General features: G+C 46.9%; 1 protein-coding gene across 1 annotated transcript in view; it reads left to right on the top strand.

Annotated features, from left to right (window-relative positions):
* The window catches only part of SLC4A7 (solute carrier family 4 member 7), a 413178-nt gene that overhangs the window by 112160 nt on the left and 275643 nt on the right, over nt 1-25375 (top strand). The window contains 1 exon segment of the mRNA XM_030205798.1: nt 11686-11829. Within this exon segment, the coding sequence (XP_030061658.1) occupies nt 11686-11829 (144 nt within the window).

Genomic DNA, 25375 nt, shown 5'->3' with positions numbered 1-25375 from the left:
CAAATGTTAAATGGCTGATAGAAGTAGGAATGATTGGCAAGTGATAAGCAGGATTTATGCTGGAGCTCCTCTTAACTCCCCCCCCCCCCCATCTCTCCACGGAATACCACATGCTTATTTTCCATTTATATTTTTGCTTACATGCATACATCTTGAGATGACCAGTTGGGCAAGTCACTTCACTTTCTCTTGCCTCAGTAGCAGTGTTTGTAAGGTCTCTGGGTACTATATGATTGTGTCAGTGAGAATTAGGATGAATATCGTGCAAATTGTAAGTATACTTGGAAACAAGCGCTCAATAAATACGTTTATAAAATGAGATAGCAGATATGAGATTAACATCATGTTGTATTTACAGCTACTGTTGTTGAAAATATATATAACGGATGAATCATGTTGATATGTCGCTATATTTTAGGGATTTATAAACAGCTCTTGAGGATGCCAACGGCGAAACACAGCACTGTGTAGAGCTGCAAGAACTTTCTTGTATACAGGTTGTTGAAAGAAAATTTGTGGATACTACTTTTGATTTGATTATTCAGTCAACACATTTGGTTGAACAAGGATAAATTTGGAGTGAATTAACACGGTACAACGGAACTAGCATTACTCTTTGAATACATGAACTTTTGCATTATTCTTTGACTACATGGACATTTGAATATGAGACACTGGTTCATACTATTTTGAAAAAGATAAGGATTATGTAACAACTGTAATTTATTCAATGTATTCATTGTTTTTATTTATTTTATTTATTTATTGCATTTGTATCCCACATTTTCCCACCTTTTTGCGGGCTCAGTGTGGCTTACAATACGATATGAATGATGGAAATACAATTTGTTACAACTTGGTTATGGAATACATTGTGAAGAGTTATGCGAGACAATCACAGTGTTGTTAAGGAATATAAACACTGGAACAAAACCTTGAAACATTGGAAGGAGACAGCGGGAGGTTAAAAGGGCATTATGGTATACATATTTCTTTGAGTAAAGGTTTTGTGGAGAATACTTGCATATGTATAAGACATGCTTGTTCAAAATCTCATATGAGCTAGACAAAAAATATTATAGCAATAAATAGCAATTTCAGATACAAAATATATATCTATTCTTATTTGAATTTTTTGTACTATATAACTACACCTCAGTATAATCCACCTTGAGTTTGGGTTTGGAATGTATTTTTTGGGTTGTGAATAATGTAACATTTTTATAAAACCAAGGCTTGGCTAGTCAGTGTCTGTAGTCTGTTACCTAATGAGATCTTTTATATTTCATTTTGTTGACTTTGCTCAACCGTTTCCTGTATGCTTGTAAACATTCTTCTGACACTACTGCCTTTTAGTATCCTATTTACAGTACATTTTGCAAAGTTGCACTACTTAATGGGCTAGGGATAGAGATATATAGATTGATTTTTGTCAGATCTTCATGTATGTCTTAATTTTTTTTGTCTGTTTAGCTTATTTTGATAAATGCTTGCATGTTGTGAATAGCAGAAGAACTGCTTTCCTTTATAAAAGTTCAGGCTTGTGGTGCTATGAATTGGCCATTGTGAAAAACCTTACCCTTGCCTGAATTAGGTGTTTCCTACCATTGTTTCAAATGGGAGTTGAAAAGTTTGATACCTTCTTTCAGATAAGCTACTTATATTTCCCTGTGCTATAATTTTTAATGGTTCAGAATGTTCCATTGTTTGTATACAATGAAGCCTATTTTTCTATGCTATACCAGTAAAGGACATGAAGCTTCATTTTGCAATGCCAGAAAATAGTTTGAAAATATAAACCCTTCTGAAAGCCTTTAACTTTTGCATTATCTTGGTTTCATAGATTATTATGAAACTTTTATTTATTTTGCTGAAAAATTGTGAAATGAAAGTACAAACAGTTTAAAAATATAGGTGGCAAGTCTATAAAAGTTATGTTTAAAATTTTGTTGATTTGACAAATTTGGAAAAACTATGTGTAGATGATTTACAAAAAAGTCTAATGAAAATGTACAGGTAGAAAAAGAGCGCCATAAAATACAGGACAGAGTATAATTTCACACTACTTCACTATCTGTCTTCCCAAAAGCAGGGAATACATCGAGCGGTATTATATGAAGGCCAAGCAGTGCGTACATATATAACAAGTCATGTACATGTATGTGCACTGAAAGGGACTGATGAGACAGAGAGTCAGCATATACAGCAACCAACTGTGCAGGGATGTATTCTATAAACATCAGCATGTGGATGGTGTGTTAGATGCACCCAAATTTATAGCTTCTGTAAATAGTTGCTAAATGGCAGAGATGTTTCTTGACCTAGAACTTTGCTTGGTGTGTTTTGCTACTGGTTTATATCACTGTGTGGTCAGGCTTCACTCATCCTCTAGTTATGTCTCTGCCCTTTCTTAACCTACAGCCTTGTTAACTCCTCTCAAATCCTTTTTACCCTTTCTACCAAAAGCTCTCTAATCCTCTAAACACCTGCTTTTTAACATATTTTTTAAATGGAAATTACTATTACAGATTGATGGCATATAGGAATCACCCTATTGTAATCATACCAAACCCATAATTATTGCTAATAATAATATCTGATAAAAGCCCAAAAGAATATTCACAAGTACTAGGGGCATGCAATGAAGTTTCTAAGTAGTATGTTAGAACAAATTGGAGAGAATATAATTGATCTCAGGAATTTGTTACCAGAGAATATGGTAAAAGCAGTTTGGATAGATATTATTATTAAGAATCAATATGGGTTTGATATTTTTAAATGACCCAGAAACAGTAATAACGAGTGAGGTGATAGTTATTCAAAGTAGTTAAATCATAAGCGGACTGAAATGCAGGGTTGCACATTAGAAGTCCACCACTCAGGAAAATGATCCCTGTGTCATCAATGATACATTGCAATCTCAGCTCAGTGTTCCGTGGCAGCCAAGAAATCAAACAATGTTTGAAATTATTATGAAAAGAATGAAAACAATATAGTGCCTGTATATCACTCTGTGGTGCGACTGTGCCTTGAATGTTGTGTTCAGTTCTGGTTAGCACATCTCAAAAATATAGGTGAATGAAAAAAAAGTACAGAGAAGGATGTCCAAAATGACAAAGGAGATAGAATGACTTCCCTATAAGCAAAGGGTAAAGAAGTCTGGGTTCTTCAGCTTCGAGAAGAGATGGCTGAGCAGAGGTTTGATAGCGGTCAATAAAGTGAGTAGAATGGAATGGGTAGATGGATATGTGGAAAGAATAAAAGATTCACAAGTAATAGGGGCATGCAATGAAGTTTCTAAGTAGTATGTTTAGAGCAAATTGGAGAGATTATAATTAATCTCTGGAAATTGTTACCAGAGAATATGGTAAAAGCAGTTTGGATAGCATGCTTTAAAAAAGATTTGGGCAAGTTCCGGAAATAAAAGTCTGCAAATTGTTAAAGTGGACTTGAGAGAGTCCACCGCTTATTCGTCGGATGAAAGGATGGAATTTGTCAGTCTTTTGGGATCCTGCTGGGCAGTTGTGACCTGAATTGGTCACTGTTGGAAACAAGATATTTGGCTTGATGAACCCTTCAGTCTGCTCCAGAACAGCAGTACTTGTGTCCTGGAGGAGTAGCCTAATGGTTAGTGCAGTGGTTTGAACTGGGTGAACCAGGTTTGATTCCCACTGCAGCTGCTTGTAACCCTGGGGAAGTCAGTTATCTTTCCATTGTCCCAGGATCAAACCTTTAGACTGTGAGCCCCCTAGGTATAGAGAAAATACCTGCATATGGTATATGTAAACCTCTCTGGTTGTACCACAGAAAGACGGTATATCAAATCCATAGCGCGCTACCCTTTATGTCTTAAAATTCAATACATGGAGGGGACAAGCCCCCCCCCCCCCCCCCACCGCCAGTGCACCTGAAGATCACCCCAGTCCTAGTCCCATCCCCCCCTCCCTCGGGAATTTTTCTGCCACCCCTCAGGGCAACAGCAAGCATCAGACAGCCAGCCACTTCATGCTGCATGGCTCAGTTTCTAAAGGCCTTGTGCAGGAGAAACACTTAATACATTCTCTTCCCTGAAAATAACTGCAGCAACACCAAACTGGAGAGTTGCACAGGGACATGAATCTTACCCATCCCTGCAAGAATTTAACCCGTTCCCACCCATCCCAGCAAGAACAACAACAAAAAAACAATTCTGGTCCGCTCTCTGTCTCAATCTCTCTCTGGGTTTGAGCCACAACACTGCAAGCAAGCAAGGAAGGAAGGAACGGAAGTTTTGAACTTGGAACAATCTGGTGTGCACATGCAAGACTTGTCTTCGATTTGCAGGCACTGTGTGCTGAGAGCTTGCCACTTGCATGCACCAGTAGGTCAAGTGATGCTCTTATCTATGTCAGGTCTGAAGCCTGCGCATCAGCCTGGGAGCAGTGAGGTTTAAAGGAAGACTTTCTGCATCTGCACTGTTAAAGCAAGGAGGAGGCTGCACTTAAAGAACTTGATATTTGGTAGGTGAGAGACTAGCACTGGTACAGCTTACACTTCCACAGGAACCCTGTGGGAACTGCTTTCATCCCCACAGGAATACCGCAGGAACTGCTTCCACCCTCAGGGGAACCGTGCAGAACTGCTTCTGTCCCAATGGGAATCTTGCAGCCCTGGGGGGGATTCCCGCAAACCCCGTTCCTGTGCAGGTCTTTATACCAAATTATGACAACATTCGTTGAGTTGGCTTAGAACAGAAGAGAAGTGTGCTATTTACTGCACACACATTGCTATTAGACAACCTTCCAGCACTCATACTATTCCCTTAATATGTAGGAGGTCTACAGTACCTCCAACAACATAACTGATGTATATGCTTGCTACACACCCTCATGTCACAATCTGCCATTTGATTGCTTTGAGAGTAGCATGATTACCAGTGATTGACTGCTAGGTGAACCATTATACCCACCCACAACCTTCAGTACTAAGCTGCTCTTTCTGTCCCCACAAATGACTCGCTCTACACGGAACAACCCAGCTCTCCAAGCCTCTGGGATCATCAAAGCTGAGTGTACCTAGTGCTGTGAGAGTGCTTAACATCAATTTGAGAAGTTCTGAGAGAAGAGGACATTTCTCTGGTAAGTGAACACTATTTTGCTTTGTTCTTTGGGAACTTAAAGATTAGGGTTTAAAGGAGGAATTATAGGTTAGTGATAGGCAAAATAAAAATATATAAAAAAAAGCAAATTTTATCAACTAATCTCCATAGTCTTTTCCCCATAGTTTTAAAAACTTTGTACCACAGCATTAACAGATAGACTCTAGCAGGCATTGCAGGATCTAGTTTAGTCTTCCCGCCCACCCTTGTAATTAGGGTAACAAGCAAGGAGTGCTCTTACAGAGTTTTAAATATATTTCATTACCATCTAAGAAGGAAACACTAAATAAATCATACAATATACTATATAAACTAAAAGACATTTTTATATTCGGCTAATATCCTTAATATTGTAGCAAGTTTTAAATTATTGAAAAACTCAAAAACACTAAGATGGAGTCAGCAGTCCAGCAGCGAGAAGGGTGCTATTCAGTCTTTTGCATTGAGTGTCACATGTATGATTATCTCCCAGTTGCTGAGATGTCATGTGTGTGTGCTCGATGCAAAGAGCTCCTAGCTCTCAGAGAATGTGTCCGTTCTCTTGAGGCTAGAGTAGCAGACTTGGTGGAGCTGAGGGAGACAGAGAGGTACATAGAGGAGGCCTACAGGGATGTTGTAGAGAAGACCAACCTCCAGTCTGGTAGCCTCTGTACTACCTTGGAGGAGGGAGGTCTCTAGAAGGAGAGCATCACCTTGATGAAGTAGGAAGTACTCCTGTAGCCAGGACCTGCCCACCAGGGGATGGATGTACTATCCTCTCACACAAAGGATATGTCTCCAAGTGCTGCCCTATAGGGAAGGGTTAGGACAGCTGTTGTATGTGATTCGATCATTATGCATATAGATAGCTGGGTGGCTGGTGGACGTGAGGATCGCCTGGTGACTTGCCTGCCTGGTGCGAAGGTGGCGGACCTCAAGTGTCACCTAGATAGGATTTTAGATAGTGCTGGGGAGGAGCCGGCTGTCTTGGTACATGTAGGTACCAATGACATAGGAAAATGTGGGAGAGAGGTTCTGGAAGCCAAATCTAGGCTCTTAGGTAGAAAGCTCAAATCCAGAATATTTAGGGTAGCATTTTCTGAAATGCTACCTGCTCCACGCGAGGGCCCAAGAGACAGGCAGAGCTCCGGAGTCTCAATATGTGGCTGAGACGATGGTGCATGGAGGAGGGTTTTAGATTTGTTAGGAACTGGGCAACATTCTGGGAAAGGGGGAGCCTATTCCGAAAGGATGGGCTCCACCTTAACCAGGGTGGGACCAGGCTGCTGGCATTGGCATTTAAAAAGGAGACAGAGCAGCTTTTAAACTAGAAAGGGGGGGGGGGGGGAGGCAGACAGTCGCTCAAAAGCGCATGGTTTGGGATAAGGTATCTTTCAAAGATAACAGGGAAGATAGGGTATCCTGATAGTGAGGTTGCATAAGAGAACATAGTAGATCAGGTGTCCTTAAATAAAAATCAGACAAAAGATTGCAAATTAATACTGTCAAGTACTGAGTGTGATGTAAATAGGCACAACAAACATAGTTTGAAATGTCTATATGTGAATGCCAGGATCCTAAGAAATAAGATGGGAGAGTTAAAATATATTGCACTAAATGAAAAATTAGATATAATAATAGGCATCTCTGAGACCTGGTGGAAGGAGGATAACCAGTGGGACACTGTCATACCGGGGTATGAATTATATCGTAGTGTTAGGGTGGATCGAATTGGTGGAGGGGTAGCATTGTATATTAAGGAGAGCCTTGAATCAAATAGATTGAAAATTCTGCAGGAAACAAAACACTTCTTGGAATCACTGTGGATTGAAATTCCATGTGTAAAGGAGAAAAGGATAGTGATAGGAGTGTACTACCATTCGCCTGGCCAGGATGAACAGACGGATGCAGAAATGTTAAAGGAAATTAGAGAGACAAACAAATTGGGCAACACAATAATAATGGGTGATTTCAATTACCCCGATATTGACTGGGTAAATGTAACATCAGGGCACGTTAGCGAGGTAAAATTCCTTGATGAAATCAAGGACTGCTTTATGGAGCAGCTGGTACAGGAGCCAACGAGAGAAGGAAAAATTATAGACCTAGTCCTTAATGGAGCGCATGATCTGGTTCGGGAGGAAATGGTGCTCGGGCCGCTTGATAACAGTGATCATAATATGATCGGATTTGAAATTAGCTTTGAAGTAAGTATACATAGGAAATAAAACACGTTAGTGTTTAACTTTAAAAAAGGAGACTATGATAAAATGAGAACGGTGAAAAAAAACTTAAGAGGAGCGACTGCAAGAGTCAAAAATTTACATCAGGCGTGATCCTGTAAGCCCAGACCAAATATATTCCGCGTATTGAAAAAGGAGGACGGAAGACCAAAAGACAGCTGGCATGGTTAAAAAGTGAGGTGAAGGAAGCTATTACAGCTAAAAGAAAATCCTTCAGAAAATGGAAGAAGGAACTGACTGAAAATAATAAGAAACAGCATAAGGAATGTCAAGTCAAATGCAAAGCGCTGATAAGGAAGGCTATGAGGGACTTTGAAAAAAGGATTGCATTGGAGGCAAAAACACACAGTAAAAATTTTTTTAGGTATATTAAAAGCAGGAAGTCGACAAAAGAATCGGTTGGACCGCTAGGTGACCGAGGAGTAAAAGGGGCGATCAGGGAAGACAAAGCCGTAGCAGAGAGATTAAATTAATTCTTTGCTTCGGTCTTCACCGAGGAAGATTTGGGTGGGATACCGGTACCAGAAATGGTATTCGAAGCTGACGAGTCGGAGAAACTTAATGAATTCTCTGTAAACCTTGAGGATGTAATGGGGCAGTTCTACAAACTGAAAAGTAGCAAATCTCCTGGACCTGATGGTATTCATCCCAGCGTATTGATAGAACTGAAAAATGAACTTGCGGAGCTATTAGTAATATGTAATTTATCCTTAAAATCGAGCGTGGTACTGGAAGATTGGAGGGTGACCAATGTAACGCCGAGTTTTAAAAAAAGCTTCCAGAGGAGTTCCAGGAAATTACAGACCGGTGAGTCTGACGTCAGTGCCAGGCAAAATGGTAGAGACTATTATAAATAACAAAATTACAGAGCATATTCAAAAGCATGGATTAATGAGACAAAGTCAACATGGATTTAGTGAAGGGAAATCTTGCCTCACCAATCTACTACATTTTTTTGAAGGGGTGAACAACCATGTGGATAAAGGTGAGCTGGTTGATATTGTGCATCTGGATTTTCTGAAGGCGTTTGACAAAGTACCTCATGAAAGATTCCAGAGGAAATTGGAGAGTCATGGGGTTTGTGCTCTCTTGTGGATTAAAAACTGGTTAAAAGATAGAAATCAGAGTGTAGGGTTAAATGGTTAGTATTCTCAATGGAGGAGGGTAGTTAGTGGAGTTCCCCAGGGGTCTGTGCTGGGACAGCTACTTTTTAACGTATTTATAAATGACCCAGAGATGGGAGTAACTAGTGAGGTAATTAAATTTGTTTTTGACACAAAGTTATTCAAAGTCGTTAAATCGTGGGAGGATTGTGAAAAATTGCAAGAGGACCTTGCGAGACTGGGAAACTGGGTGTTTAAATGGCAGGTGACGTTTAATGTGAGCAAGTGCAAAGTGATGCATGTGGGAAAGAGGCACCCAAATTATAGCTAGGTCATGCAAGGTTAGGAGTCACAGACCAAGAAAGGGATCTAGGTGTCGTCATCGATGATACGTTGAAACCTTCTGCTCAGTGTGCTTCTGCGGCTAAAAAAAGCAAATAGAATGTTAGGTATTATTAGGAAAGGAATGGAAGACAAAAATGAGGATGTTATAATGCCTTTATATCGCTCCATGGTGCGACCGCACCTCGAATATTGTGTTCAATTCTGGTCGCTGCATCTTCAAAAGAGATATAGTGGAATTAGAAAAGGTCCAGAGAAGGGTGAAGAAAATGATAAAGGGGATGGGGCGACCTCCCTATGGGGTAAGGTAAAGTGGCTAGGGCTCTTCAGCTTGGAGAAAAGGTGGCTGAGGGGAGATATGATAGAGGTCTATAAAATAATGAGTGGAGTTGAATGGGTAGATGTGAAGCGTCTGTTTAAGCTTTCCAAAAATACTAGGACTAGGGGGCATGCGATGAAGCTGCAATGTAGTAAATTTAAAACGGATCTGAGAAAATATTTCCTCACTCAACATGTAATTCAACTCTGGAATTCGTTGCCAGAGAATGTGGTAAAGGCGGTTACCTTAGTGGAGTTTTAAAAAGGTTTGGATGGCTTCCTAAAGGAAAAATCCATAGGGATTTGGGGAAAATCCACTGTTTCTGGGATAAGCAGTATAGAATGTTTTGTACTTGTTTGGGACCTTGCCAGGTATTTGTGACCTGGATTGGCTACTGTTGGAAGGAGGTTGCTGGGCTTGATGGACCTTTGGTCTTTCCCAATATGGCAATACTTATGTACTTATGTATACCTATCTCTATATAAGGAAAAGATTATCCCCGTCTGGTGTTTTCACAAATGGTCATCACCCTATTCATTGTTCTCAACATGTCATATTCACTTTCTCCATCATCTCTGACTAGGCCTATAAATATTCTCCATCAGAGTACATCTCAGCAGAATCTCAGCCTATCATATCTGCATCATTAGGTTCCTAGCTTCACAATTGTTTCTCAGATCATGAAAAGGCTGGTTCATGCCAAGCCACCCTTGCAGAAACTTCCTTTTGATGTGGGACCTTAATATTATCATTACTAGTCTCATGGAGCTGCCTGTTCAGCCAGTTGAGTTCACTTTACTCCAGTATATTACCTGGAAAGTACTATTTGTTGTAGGGGTTACTTTGGCTAGTAGAGTAAGTGAACCTCAAACCTTGGTTGCCTATATATCAGGGGCAGACTGACAGTGATCTGGGCCTCTGGGAGTAATGGTCACTGGCCCCTAACCACCTATCAAAAGTGATTAAATGGAGGCTAGGGGAGAGTGGGCCCCTACTGTTGTGGGCTCTGGGCTGCTGTCCTATTGTCCTAATGGTCAGTCTGTCCCTGCTATGAATCATAAACTTTTTTCAACATAAAAATTATTTATATTCATCTTAAGTTCTACACAAAGGTTGTCACGTCGCTTGTCAATGAGGAAATAATTCTTCATACTTTCTGCCCTAAACCACACAATAATCCATACAAGAAGTCCCATCACACAGTGGACTGCAAAAGGGCTCTCTCCTTTTGACCCTGCAGCTATTTGTCTCCTTTTTACTTGGGGGCACTCAATGGAAGTTACATGGAAATACTTTTAAAACAAATAAGAGGAAATTTTTTTTCACTCAACAATTAATTGTGCTCTGGAACTCGTTGCCAGAGGATGTGGTAACAGTGGTTAGCATATCTGGGTTTAAAAAGGTTTGGACAAGTTCCTGGACGAAACGTCTATAGTCTGCTATTGAGACAGACATGGAAGCCACTGCTTGCCCTGGGATTGGTAGCATGGAATATTGCTACTATTTGGGTTTCTGCCAGGTACCTGTGACCTGGATTGGCCAGTGTTGGATACAGGATATTGGGCTAGATGGACCATTGATTTTATCCAGTATGGCTGTTCTTATGTTAACAGAGTTGGTATTCCAGTTAGAAGTGTAGCCAGGTTCAGCCAGGTTGACGGCACAGGGGGAGCGAGAGCGGACTTGCGCCGGTGCACATTTTCAGTGCTGCACAACGAAAAAAAAATAGGCGCCGGCGCCAGCAGAACTCCGTTTGGGGAAGCAGCCGCTCCCCTGGTGCCCCACCTAGCTACACCACTGATTCCAGTAGCCAAGTAAACTTTAGATTGATTAGTGTCCTGTATTCAGTTCTGTTAGACTGGTGGTACTCTAAACAGTAAAGTGAAACCTCATCAAATCAGACTGCAACTACTGTTGTTCTTGAAATTTGTTTCTATGGATACCATATGTAAAGCCTTGACTTAGTTCTTCATACCTTCATTTCCCACTACTGTGTGGACTACATTTTGATCATAGACAAAGCATTTGGTTGAGCAGTGCTTACCAACACATCTGATGTATGCAGCTTGTGCCTTATTGATGTGTGGGCCGCTACTGGGCAAAGAACTACTTAATTATGAGTTTGGGAGGACTCACTACTGAGCCCAGTTATATTCTGCTTCTCAGGTAAGGCAAAGTCACTTACCTTTAACTAGCGTTTCCTCTATACAGGAATAACCATGCGCTCAAATACCTTTTCATCTATCCGAGAGCAGCGTGCTTTCTTGAGCTATGGACCTAACTAGGGACTGAGGAGAGTATGGCACACAGTATGGCGGTACACTCTCAGAACTTTGTAAATAGTTGTGAAATTCTATAGAGCTTTCATCCCAGCACAATGTGCTGTGCTGTCTTATATGCCTAATTCTGCTGTTTTTTTTTCTCTTCTATGCCTTTTTTAAAAAATGGAAATTCTGGTGACCAAGTATAGCAGGAAAGGATTTTACTTTCATATACTACAATACTTTGCTGCTTTTGCAACAGATAATGAACTTAAAATGTCGTTTTCTTTCCTTTTGTAAGGTCATCGAGCTGTGTACATAGGCGTGCATGTACCACTTGGTAGACAGAGTCATCGACGCCATAGGCATCGTGGTCACAGGCATCATAGAAGGAGAAGAGAAAAAGAGAGTGACAGAGAAGATGGACGTGAATCTCCAACATATGGTAAGCAGATATTAATACTGGCAGCTTTTTTTTTTTTTTAATAAATATTGATGCTTTTACATATTTGAAAGCACAAAGGCAGACTGTCTGCGATTTCGGAGATATGAGACTGTAGTACTGACTCCAAGTCAGCAGTTTACGTTTTGGCATCTCTGATCCGGCTGTTTTTTTCAGATTAAAGTGATCTTCTTTATATTAATAGTCAGGACATTTCATATTTGTCCTTACATTTGATAGCGAAGGACTATCATATAGCCCCTGAAGCAGCTCTGTTGGGCGAAACACGGCCTGTGTCGGGCTGTTTATGTGTATACATATTTTGCAATTTGTTTTCCATTAATAAATCAATTTTTGCTTGTTAATGATCTGCTCTTTTCATTTTCCATGCTTTTACATCTTTTACATAATTGTCCATCATACATCCTGCAAGCTAGAGTCTGGTCTGCTTACTGTTGTTATGCAGGTTTCTGGCTATACTACCAGAGAAACTGATAAGCAGATTATCAAACGCAGACGCTATAGGTCATTTGCGCACTACTAGCGTACACGTTTGCTTCTGCCTGATGATCGGAGCTGGCCAGCGTGTGAAACAACGTGCTTGCCAGCTCTGATTGCCAATTGCATGCAAATGGATGCAAATGAGGGTCTCCCATATTTCTCCCTAATTAAACAAGGGTACTGTTCTCGCTACAAACCCTGTCCCAGTTTGTAACTGACATTAGGGTTTGCCAGCAAGAGAGGAATAGAGGAGACCCACTGAAGAGGTTTGACAGGTTTCTCCAGGACCTGTCAAACCTAAACCTGCCCCCCCCCCCCCCCAACACAAGACCTGGAAGTCATGTGGACCTCCAGGCCCCCCTCCTAAAACCTCAAAACCCTTGTGGTCCAGTGGGACAGCTAGCTTCCCTCCACATTGAACAAAAATGCCCAGGTGGTCTAGTGGGACCGCTCTTCCTCCCCCCCCCCCCCCCCCCCAGTGGCCTACCTCGTCATTGTAGTAGTAGTTGGAGGAGGGAGGTACTAGCACTTCCTCCCTCCTTTTCAGGTGCTTCTTCAAAATGGTGGCACCTTGCCATGCCCGGTGCATCTTGGGATGCGCTGGGCTTAAGGGTTATTGTGTTTTGGGGATGGGGTGGACCTCCAGGACTTGTATTGGGGGTGGGAGGGCGGGCTTAGGTTTGACAGGTCCAGGAGAAAATCCTAGACCTGTCAAACCTCTTCTGCTGTTTGACCGGTCTGGGCTTTTGACAGCCTGGACCTGTTAAACAATTTCTGCCGGAAGATTGTGTCTTGGGTGTGTGCCCAGGCACAATCCGTCACACAGAAGTACCCTTATGATTAGAGCTAATAGCGTGCCTATATTTGCATGCTATAAGCTCTGATCATAGGGGTGTTCCTGCACTAATTTTACAGTTCTGTTTGAATAGCACTGGGCTTCTGATCATCAGTCCATGAGGCTTAATCTAAACAATGAATTCCTTGTCATCAGCAACAGATGAATCCATTACGAATGGGTTGTGTCCACCTACCAGCAGGGGGAGATAGAGAACACTGAAAACCATAGTGCCTCCTGGACGGCTAGCTCCATCTGCCTCTCAGTATTCTCTATCTCCCAGCAGGGTTGGACGCAGCTTATTCAGCTCCTTCAAGAATCTGCCTGGGGTGGCTCCTGTGCTTTTGCCAGTTGTAGCAGGGGTGTTGTGGCTATTGCAGCTCCACTTTAAAGGCACATAGGTTCGCCCTTTCCCTACCTTCCCCTTCCCCCTATGTGGATGCAGGCATATAGGTTTGCCCTGTCTCTGCCTTTCCCACTCTTTTCTATGTGGATGCAGGCACATTGGTTCGTCCTTTCCCTGCCTTTCCCACTCTTCTGGACCTCCGGAGTGCCTCTGTAGCTGTTGCCTCTAACTTTCCTCACAGTGTTAAAAAAAAAAAAAAATGCGAAGCGCTTGTTAGCTCTGTGATTCTGAGGCTATCTTCTGTCTGTGCAGCGTGACCGGAGCTCTGGGACTCGGTCTGTGAAGGTAAGAGTGTCTTGTAGCTCCTTCGGGGAGGGCCCGCAATTGGGGCGTTTTGGGCGCGAATCCGCCATTTTGAAATTTCGGCCGTTTTCGGCGATGGCTACGGAGGTTGTTAAGCGCTGTTCACGTTGTGGCAAGCGCAGATCAGCAGCGGGGCTCTGTAAATCGTGCTCTTCAGACGTCCGGGCCGGCACGAGCATGGCGAGCGATGTCTCTTCCCGCTCGGTGGAGATGGCAGAGGGCGCCATCTTAGATGCGCTGCATGGTCTGACCCCCGCAGGAGCGGAGGGGTCTGAGGCCGGAGGGGAGTCTCGGCCGGAGGGGAGTCTCGGATGGAGGCAACCAGAGGAGCTGCTTGCCCCGGATTGGAAATGGGAGACCAGGGTGAGCCTTTCTCCCCTGAGTTTGTGTTGCTTTTACATAAAGCGTTCATGTTAAAGAGGGCTCTTCCGCAGGTGTCTGACTCTGCATTGCTACCTGGTTCCCCTCCGGTGGAGGCTGGCCCGGGATTGTCGTCAGGCGTTTTTTCCCCAGACAGTTGGCCGCAGGACAAGCGTAGAAGGGTAAATTCCCCTTCCGAGAGTGGCACACCTCCCTTCTCTCCCCCCCCCCCCCCCCCCATGGTGGGGCTGTGGGGATTCTGAGGGGTCTGGCAGGCCTTCGTGGTCTGAGGAGCCAGAGGAAGGTGCCGGATTGCCATTGGATCCAGATGATCCCACCGCGGTTAGGATTTTCCACCACGAGGAGCTGCCAGCACTTATTTCTGACGCCTTGCAGGCCCTCTCTATTGAAGATCCTGCGCTTGGCAAGGCCTCCTCTGGTAATCCGAGGATGGCAAGTACTAAGAAGCTTGCTCGAGCCTTTCCTTTGCATGACTCCATCCAAGAGCTTTGAAAGTTGCCAGGGCAATGGGGCACTTATACCCTCTTAGTGAGGAGCACTTGACACACTTCACCGTGCCTACAGTAGATGCCCTAGTCACAGCTTTGATGAAGAAGACTACCCTCCCAGTAGAGGGAGGAGTTGCCCTGAAGGACATGCGGGACCGACGGCTGGAATCAGCAATGAAACGGTCCTTTGAAATTTCAGGCCTAGCCTTATGGGCGTCTGTGTGCAGTTGTTATGCTACTCGAGCCTGCCTCGCTTGGTTGCAACAGGCAGTGGAACATCCCGGGGATGGAGCGGAGCCCCTTGTGGAGGTGGCACCGCCAATGGAGTCGGCCTTGTCATTTTTGGCTGACGCCCTTTATGATCTGCAATCTCTTGGCTGGGTCGTCAATATAGCCAAAAGTCACCTGACCCCCTCTCAATCTCTAGAATATTTGGGGTCTGGTTCGTCACAGCCTTGGGGATGGTCTTCCTACCCGAGCAAAGGCGGTGCAAGCTTCAGAACCAGGTCTGTCTGCTCCTGAGGATGCCTCGCCCACGAGCTTGGGGCATAGTCCAGCTGTTGGGATCGATGACAGCCACTTTGGAAGTGGTGCCTTGGGCGAGAGCGCACCTGAGACCTCTGCAGTGTTCCCTGCTTCAACGGTGGTCTCCAATATCTCAGGATTATCAATGCAGTCTCACGTGGCTCCCTGCAGCCCGGCTCAGTATGGAGTGGTAGCTCTCATACAGCATGCTGCGGCGAGGAATGCCGCTAGCGCTCCCCGATTGGTGCCTGGTGGTAACAGATGCCAGCCTGAAGGGCTGGGGTGCACATTGCCAGGGAAGGCATGCCCAGGGTCTTTGGACACCCGAGGAGTCGGAGTGGTCCATCAATTCCTTGGAGTTGAAGGCGATTTTCCAGGCGCTTCTGGCCTTTCAATTGACCCTGGAAGGATTGGCTGTCAGAGTTCTGTCGGACAACACGACAGCATTGGCCTACATAAATCGCCAAGGAGGCACTCAGTGCATAGCACTAGCAGCGCAGGCCGCACAGATTTGCCACTGGGCCGAGTTTCATCTGCAGTTTCTGTCAGCAGCTCATATTGCAGGTCAGAGCAACGTGCAAGCCGATTATCTGAGCAGGAATCAAATCGACCCAGCGGAATGGGAACTTGCAGACAAAGTATTCCTGCAGATATGTGCCAAATGGGGAAAGCCCGTAATGGATCTTATGGCGTGAAGCACAAATGCCAAAGTCCCGTGCTTCTACAGCAGACGGAGAGATCCTCGCTTGGCAGGGTTGGATGCCTTGGCTCAACCCTGGCCTCAGGGCCTCCTGTATGTGTTTCCTCTGTGGCCCTTGCTAGGCGAGTACTCCTGCGAATTCGGCTCCACCAAGGAGAGGTGGTTTTCATCGCCCCGGATTGTCCCAGGAGGCTGTGGTATGCGGACCTCCGGTGGATGCTGGTAGAGGGTCCCCTGCCATTACCTCTGGTACCGAACCTGTTGTCACAGGGCCCGGTGACCATGGAGGACGCCTGCCGCTTTGGTCTTACGGCATGGCTATTGAGAGGGTGCAATTGAGAGACAAGGGATATTCCAGTAAAATCATTTCCACTCTCCTACAGGCCCGCAAGCGTTCCACTTCCTTGGCTTATGCCAGGATTTGGCGCCAATTTGAGGCTTGGTGTGCTTCTCAAGCGATCACACCCATGCGGGCTTCTGTCTCGCCGATACTTGACTTTTTGCAGGATGGTTTACAAAAAGGCTTGGCCTATAATTCCCTATGTGTTGAAGTGGCAGCCTTAGCATGTTTTCGAGGGAAGGGTGCTGCCCTCTCTCTGGCTGCTTGCTTGGGTGTGATACGGTTTCTTAGAGGGGTGCTTCTGCTCCATCCTCCCGTACGGGCTCCGTGTCCGGCCTGGAACCTGGGGTTAGTTTTAAAGGCCCTTCAGTGTTCGCCCTTCGAGCCGCTTAGGCGAGCTTCGGAGAAGGATGTGACCTTAAAAACAGTCTTTTTGGTGGCTGTGACATCGGCGAGACGGGTATCTGAGCTCCAGGCGCTGTCCTGTTAAGACCCATTTCTGCAATTATTAGAGTTAGGAGTAATGGTACGTACGTTGCCTTCTTTCATGCCTAAGGTGGTTTCAGCGTTTCACCTAAACCAGCCTATTTTCCTGCCCTCCTTTTCTAAAGAGGAGTTTCCAGAAGCCTATGGGCAGTTGCACCTTCTGGATGTGCGAAGGGCTCTGTTGCAATATTTGCGCATGTCAAATGCCTTCAGGACCTCTGACCATCTTTTTGTTCTTTTGTCAGGTCCGTGCACAGGGTCTCCAGCGTCTAAGGCCACTATAGCCCGTTGGCTCAAAGAAGCTATCTTTTCAGCATATCTGCTATCTGGCCGGCCTCTGCCTGAAGCCTTTAAGGCACATTCCACAAGAGCAATTTCCTCTTCTTGGGCTGAAACTGGAGCACTCTCTCTTCAAGAGATATGTAGTGCAGCTACTTGGGCTTCTAAACTCTCGTTTGCCCGACATTACAGGCTGGATGTGGCTGCCAGGAGAGACGCGCATTTTGGAGCACAAGTGCTGGCGTGTGGTGTAGCTTGTTCCCACCCTATCTAGGGATTGCTTTGATACATCCCACTCGTAATGGATTCATCTGCTTGATGACAAGGAAGTGAAAATTAGGTTCTTACCTTGGTAATTTTCTTTCCTTTAGTCATAGCAGATGAATCCATGAGCCCTCCCTCAGTGGTTCATTATGCGATTCATGTTACTTTTATGTTCAGTTTTTCCTGTAGATATTTTCCCTTATTGGGAGAAGTTGGAAAACAGTCCTCAGGATTTCTGTTCAGTTACAGGAGGATGAATCCATTCCCTCCTTTGACTTATAACTCCAGTTTTGGGGCGTTTTCATCCGCTGTGAGGAAAGTTCATGTTATTATACTTGGCGGTGTAACACTGCTTTGAAAGCTTCAAATACTGAAGAGGCAGATGGAGCTAGCTGGCCATGAGGCACTATGGTTTTTTATTGCTCTCTATCTCCCCCTGCTGGTTGATGGACACAACCCACTCATAATGGATTCATCTGCTATGACTAAAGGAAAGAAAATTACCAAGGTAAGAACCTAATTTTCCCATGTCCTGAGAAGAGAGCACCAACTTAGCAGCTAAAGTAGGCTAATGACCATGTACCTGAGCAAACCTGTCCACAGGCAAATACCAAACTAACTAACTCTGAGCATAGGCGGAAAGTTCCAGTTTCTTTCACCCTCGTAGTCAGTAGCTTTGGAGTCTAGATGTGTTGATAAATCTGCTGCTCCTTCCTGCTCTTGCAGAATTCTTGTGCGAATCCCTTCTGATCAGGATTTAGTCCAACGTCCCTGCTCAGGTTCAGCTGGTTACTTTGTATGTAGAAAGTCAGAGTTGCCAAGAACTTTGCCTTGGTCTGCACTTAGCACAATGAATTACAGTTCACAGGTGTTTGAACAATTTCGTCTCTTTCTCCTGAGAGAGATACATACATCTTGAAATCTTCTTATCTTCTGCGTTGTTCGTCCTGCTTACATACGTTCATGACATTGAGGGTCCTTGTGGGCATCCCTCAAGAACAGCTTATCAGTAGTTCCAAGCTCCCTTCCATGGTTCCCAGATGTTTCCAGAGACTCTGTCTCTGTGAGGCACGCTCCTCCGCACCAACCCAGGAGGTAAACTGGATGTTTAAAGTAAACAGCATGTCCTTGGATGAAGTCATCAGTACAGCTATGCCAGGAGAGAAATGCTGAATTCATGTTTCAGAATTGTGCCTGGTTTAGGCCTATCCAGGCCTCGGGCTTAGCAAAGGTGAGAGATAGGGAAATACTTCTATAGCTGGAGGGGGTGAAAATGGAGAAGCTGAGGGTTTGAGAGAGTATATAATAAATGTAGAGAGGGGGAAGAGATGTAAGGGGGAATAGGTTCAGACCCCTTATAACCTCAGACCAGTGGGTTCTCAAAATAGTTAAGACAAGTTATATACTTCATTTGGAAAGGTTTTCCCAAATTGTCCACCAAGAGCATCAAAATTAAGTGCTTTGTGTCATTGCTTACTACAGATAAACTCTTCCTATTTGCAGGCCAATGCAAACCCGTTCCACCAAGGGAAAAAGGAAAGCGATGCTGTTCCATGTGTATCCTGATGACCAAACAAAATGGGAGATTTCACCCCATCCTAGACCTAAGGGCCTTGAACAAATATCTGGCAAATCAAAAGTTCTGAATGGTTTCCCAGAACACCTTAATCCCCCATGATTCAGAAAAGAGATTGGCTATATTTTCTGGTCTTAAAGAATGCCCATACCTACATAGGTACATTCCAGTCACGGGAAGTGTCTGAGCTTACAAGTAGAGAAACACCAGTACCATTTACTGCAATTCAGCCTCGTGTCAGCATCCAGCGTATTCACAAAATGCCTAGCAATAGTTGCAGCATATCTGTGTAGATGGGGGGTAAAGGTGTGTTTCCCTGTCTGGATAATTGGTTGATCAAGAGCACATTGGAGGGAAGGTGCAAGAGAATCAATGTGCAAAACCATTCAGGTGCTGGATCTACTAGAATTCATCCTATACCCTGTCCCAACTATGCCCGTTCCAAAAATTGGAGTTCATTGGAGCCTTACTAAACATGACTCAAGCTTATTTTCCCACTTCAAAGGATGAAAACTCTCATCTCAGCGATCCAAGAGGTGTGTCAGAGTCAGCAGGTATCAGCTCAATGAATGTTGAAGTGGTTGGGCTGCACAGCCTCCACGGTTCATGCCACTCCCATGGCATGCTTCAATTTCAGGCAGGATCAATAGACCCTGTCTTCCCAGTGGACTCAAGCTAAAGGGAACCTCCAGGTGTAATGGCTGTCACTGCTCCTTTGAAGGAGACTTATGTTTGTCTATTTAAATTTTATTCTCCGAGGACAAGCAGGCTGCTTGTTCTCACTGATGGGTGACGTCCACGGCAGCCCCTCCAATCGGAATCTTCACTAGCAAAGTCCTTTGCTAGCCCTCGCGTGCCTGCGCGCACCGCGCATGCGCGGCCGTCTTCCCGCCCGAAACCGGCTCGAGCCGGCCAGTCTTCTTTCGTCCGCACTCGGTACGGTCGTGTTTTCGCCGTGTCGAGCCCCGGAAAGTCGACCTTTCGCGTCCTTTTTCGACGTGTTTTCTTCGGAAAATCCAAACTGCTTGGGAAGTGCTCCGGAAGCCCTCTCGGGTTTCGTTTGCCCCTTCCCGTATTTTTCAGATTTTGCCCCGGTAAGTTTTCTTTCGTCGTCGGGGTAGGCCTCTTTTCGGCCTCGGTCGAGATTTTTTCTCCCTTAAAGTTTTGGTGCTCACTTTCGTCATTTCGGATTTTGATTTCGCTGGCGTGATTTTTCCGCCCATGACATCGAAGCCTTCCAGCGGCTTCAAGAAGTGCACCCAGTGCGCCCGGGTAATCTCGCTCACTGATAGGCACTCGTCGTGTCTTCAGTGTCTGGGGGCCGAGCACCGTCCTCAGAACTGTAGTCTGTGTTCCCTGTTACAAAGGCGGACTCAGGTAGCGAGATTGGCCCAGTGGAACGTTTTGTTCTCGGGCTCTTCGTCGGCATCGACACCAGGGTCATCGAGTGCATCGACGTCGTCAGCGTCCAGACCTTCATCCTCGGCCGCCAGTGCATCGAGTGCATCGAGGCATCGGATAGCTGCATCGATGTCGGTGGTACCGGGACCTCGTCTGCTGATGTCGTCGGACGGTGGTGCATCGTCAGGAGTGCAGGTGAGGGCTGTCCATTCCCCTGCTGGTAGCGGTGAGCCTTCGGGTGGGTCTCTCCCTACCCTGAGGGCTCCTGCGGTACAGCCCCCCCGAGATCGACCTCCTTCGACCTCGGCCCCGAGGAAGCGACGGCTGGATTCTACGTCCTCCTCGTTGGTGCCGGGGAGCTCCGGTGACATGCTTCGGAAGAAGTCGAAGAAGCATCGACACCGGTCTCCTCCCCGCGTCGGCACCGAGAGCTCTGGGTCGCCGAGGGAGTCGGCACCCAGCAGGCATCGGCACCGAGAGGACCGCTCACCCTCTGTTCAGGAGGTGTCGATGCGCTCCACTCTGGACAGCCCGGAACAGCCTCCACGCCCGGAACAGGTTCTGACGTCGACGCCTGCATCGACCTCACAGCCTTTCTCTGCAGCCGCTCTGAACGAGAGCCTCCGGGCCGTTCTCCCAGAGATTCTGGGAGAGCTGTTGCGCCCTACCCCTCCGGTACCGGCAGTGCTTGCGCCTCCGGTACCATCGAGCGTGGCACCGGCTGGCCCATCGCCCGGGGTGAGGTCCCCGACGTCGGTACCGCGTGCGGTGCCGACTGCGGCCACCTCCCAGGAAGGCTCCCCGACTACGTCGGCGGAGGGAGCTTCCCCGATGCGGGCGAGGGACTCTACCTCTCGACGCCCCCATCGTGGACGTGGCTCCACTGAGTCGAGCCGGGCGAGGTTGCAGACACAGGTTCGTAAACTTGTGTCTGACACCGAAGGTGAGGCCTCGTGGGAGGAAGAGGAAGACCCCAGATATTTCTCTGACGAGGAGTCTGAGGGTCTTCCTTCTGATCCCACTGCCTCCCCTGAAAGGCAGCTTTCTCCTCCTGAGAGTCTGTCTTTCGCTTCCTTTGTCCGGGAGATGTCTACGGCCATCCCCTTCCCGGTGGTTGTGGAGGACGAGCCCAGGGCTGAAATGTTTGAGCTCCTGGACTATCCTTCTCCACCTAAGGAAGCGTCCACTGTTCCCTTGCACCATGTCCTGAAAAAGACATTGCTTGCGAACTGGACCAAGCCATTAAGTAATCCCCACATTCCCAAGAAGATCGAGTCCCAGTACCGGATCCATGGGGACCCAGAGCTGATGCGCACTCAGTTGCCTCACGACTCTGGAGTTGTGGATTTGGCCCTAAAGAAGGCTAAGAGTTCTAGGGAGCATTCTTCGGCGCCTCCGGGCAAAGACTCTAGAACCTTAGACTCCTTTGGGAGGAAGGCCTACCATTCCTCTATGCTCGTGGCCAAAATCCAGTCTTACCAGCTCTACACGAGCATACACATGCGGAACAATGTGCGGCAGTTGGCGGGCTTGGTTGATGCGCTCCCCCCTGAGCAAGCCAAGCCTTTTCAGGAGGTGGTCAGGCAGCTGAAGGCGTGCAGAAAATTCCTGGCCAGAGGGGTGTATGACACCTTTGATGTTGCGTCCAGGGCCGCTGCTCAAGGTGTGGTGATGCGCAGGCTCTCATGGCTGCGTGCCTCCGACCTGGAGAATAGACTCCAGCAGCGGATTGCGGACTCGCCTTGCCGTGCGGACAATATTTTTGGAGAGAAGGTCGAGCAGGTGGTAGAGCATCTCCACCAGCGGGACACCGCATTCGACAAGTTCTCCCGCCGGCAGCCTTCAGCCTCTACCTCTACAGGTAGAAGATTTTTTGGGGGAAGGAGGACTGTTCCCTACTCTTCTGGCAAGCGTAGGTACAATCCCCCTTCTTGACAGCCTGCGGCCCAGGCTAAGCCCCAGCGCGCTCGCTCTCGTCAGCAGCGTGCGCCTCAGCAAGGCCCCGCGGCTCCCCAGCAAAAGCAAGGGGCGAGCTTTTGACTGGCTCCAGCAGAGCATAGCCGACATCCAAGTGTCAGTGCCGGGCGACCTGCCGGTCGGGGGGAGGTTGAAAGCTTTTCACCAAAGGTGGCCTCTCATAACCTCCGATCAGTGGGTTCTGCAAATAGTCCGGCAAGGATACACCCTCAATTTGGCCTCAAAACCTCCAAATTGTCCACCGGGAGCTCAGTCTTACAGCTTCCAGCACAAGCAGGTACTTGAAGAGGAACTCTCCGCCCTTCTCAGCGCCAATGCGGTCGAGCCCGTGCCATCCGGGCAAGAAGGGCTGCGATTCTATTCCAGGTACTTCCTTGTGGAAAAGAAAACAGGGGGGATGCGTCCCATCCTAGACCTAAGGGCCCTGAACAAATATCTCGTAAAAGAAAAGTTCAGGATGCTTTCCCTGGGCACCCTCCTCCCCATGATTCAGGAAAACGGTTGGCTATGCTCTCTGGACTTGAAGGATGCCTACACACACATCCCGATACTGCCAGCTCACAGACAGTATCTGCGATTTCAGCTGGGCACACGTCACTTCCAGTACTGTGTGCTACCCTTTGGGCTCGCCTCTGCGCCCAGGGTGTTCACAAAGTGCTTGGCTGTAGTAGCAGCGGCACTTCGCAGGCTGGGGGTGCACGTGTTCCCATATCTCGACGATTGGCTGGTGAAGAACACGTCCGAGGCAGGAGCCCTGCAGTCCATGCAGATGACTATTCGCCTCCTGGAGCTACTGGGGTTTGTGATAAATTACCCAAAGTCCCATCTTCTCCCAGCACAGAGACTCGAATTCATAGGAGCTCTGTTGGATTCTCGGACGGCTCGCGCCTATCTCCCAGAGACGAGAGCCAACAACTTGTTGTCCCTCGTCTCGCGGGTGCGAGCGTCTCAGCAGATCACAGCTCGGCAGATGTTGAGATTGCTAGGCCACATGGCCTCCACAGTTCATGTGACTCCCATGGCCCGCCTTCACATGAGATCTGCTCAATGGACCCTAGCTTCTCAGTGGTTTCAGGCTGCTGGGGATCTAGAAGACGTGATCCACCTGTCCACGAGTTTTCTCGAATCCCTGTATTGGTGGACGATTTGGTCCAATTTGACTCTGGGACACCCTTTCCAAATTCCTCAGCCACAAAAAGTGCTGACCACGGATGTGTCTCTCCTGGGATGGGGAGCTCATGTCGATGGGCTTCACACCCAAGGAAGCTGGTCCCTCCAGGAACGCGGTCTACAGATCAATCTCCTGGAGTTGCGAGCGATCTGGAACGCTCTGAAGGCTTTCAGAGATCGGCTGTCCCACCAAATTATCCAAATTCAGACAGACAACCAGGTTGCCATGTACTATGTCAACAAGCAGGGGGGCACCGGATCTCGCCCCCTGTGTCAGGAAGCCGTCAGCATGTGGCTCTGGGCTCGCCGTCTCGGCATGGTGCTCCAAGCCACATATCTGGCAGGCGTAAACAACAGTCTGGCCAACAGACTGAGCAGGATTATGCAACCTCACGAATGGTCGCTCAACTCCCGAGTGGTGCGCCAGATCTTCCAAGCGTGGGGCACCCCCTTGGTGGATCTCTTCGCATCTCGAGCGAACCACAAAGTCCCTCAGTTCTGTTCCAGGCTTCAGGCCCCCGGCAGACTGGCATCGGATGCCTTCCTCCTGGATTGGGGGGAGGGCCTGCTGTATGCTTATCCTCCCATTCCTCTGGTGGGGAAGACTTTGTTGAAACTCAAGCAAGACCGAGGCACCATGATTCTGATTGCTCCTTTTTGGCCACGTCAGATCTGGTTCCCTCTTCTTCTGGAGTTATCCTCCGAAGAACCGTGGAGATTGGAGTGTTTTCCGACCCTCATCACGCAGGACGAAGGGGCTCTTCTGCATCCCAGCCTCCGGTCCCTGGCTCTCACGGCCTGGATGTTGAGAGCGTAGACTTTGCCTCTTTGGGCCTGTCAGAGGGTGTCTCCCGTATCTTGCTTGCTTCCAGGAAAGATTCCACTAAGAGGAGTTACTTCTTTCTATGGAGGAGGTTTGCCGTCTGGTGTGACAGCAAGGCCCTAGCTCCTCGCTCTTGTCCTACACAGACCCTGCTTGAATACCTTCTGCACTTGTCTGAATCTGGTCTCAAGACCAACTCTGTAAGAGTTCACCTTAGTGCAATCAGTGCATACCATTACCATGTGGAAGGTAAGCCGATCTCAGGACAGCCTTTAGTTGTTCGCTTCATGAGAGGTTTGCTTTTGTCAAAGTCCCCTGTCAAGCCTCCTACAGTGTCATGGGATCTCAATGTCGTTCTCACCCAGCTGATGAAACCTCCTTTTGAGCCACTGAACTCCTGCCATCTGAAGTACTTGACCTGGAAAGTCATTTTCTTGGTGGCAGTTACTTCAGCTCATAGAGTCAGTGAGCTTCAGGCCCTGGTAGCCCAGGCCCCTTACACCAAATTTCATCATAACAGAGTAGTCCTCCGCACTCACCCTAAGTTCTTGCCAAAGGTCGTGTCGGAGTTCCATCTGAACCAGTCAATTGTCTTGCCAACATTCTTTCCCCGTCCTCATTCCTGCCCTGCTGAACGTCAGCTGCACTCATTGGACTGCAAGAGAGCATTGGCCTTCTATCTGGAGCGGACACAGCCCCACAGACAGTCCGCCCAATTGTTTGTTTCTTTTGATCCCAATAGGAGGGGAGTGGCTGTAGGGAAACGCACCATATCCAATTGGCTAGCAGATTGCATTTCCTTCACTTACGCCCAGGCGGGGCTGGCTCTTGAGGGTCATGTCACGGCTCATAATTTTAGAGCCATGGCTGCGTCGGTAGCCCACTTGAAGTCAGCCTCCATTGAAGAAATTTGCAAAGCTGCGACGTGGTCATCTGTCCACACATTCACATCTCATTACTGCCTGCAGCAGGATACCCGACGCGACAGTCGGTTCGGGCAGTCAGTTCTTCAGAACCTGTTTGGGCTTTAGGATCCAACTCCACCCCCCGAGGGCCCTGTTTTGTTCTGTTCCAGGCTACACTCTCAGTTAGTT

The sequence above is a fragment of the Microcaecilia unicolor genome, chromosome 1, assembly GCF_901765095.1.
Source record: "Microcaecilia unicolor chromosome 1, aMicUni1.1, whole genome shotgun sequence".
Classification (NCBI taxonomy): Eukaryota; Metazoa; Chordata; class Amphibia; order Gymnophiona; family Siphonopidae; genus Microcaecilia; species Microcaecilia unicolor.
Note: the sequence above shows the minus strand (reverse complement) of the source record. Positions and strands in the feature narration are given on the sequence as shown.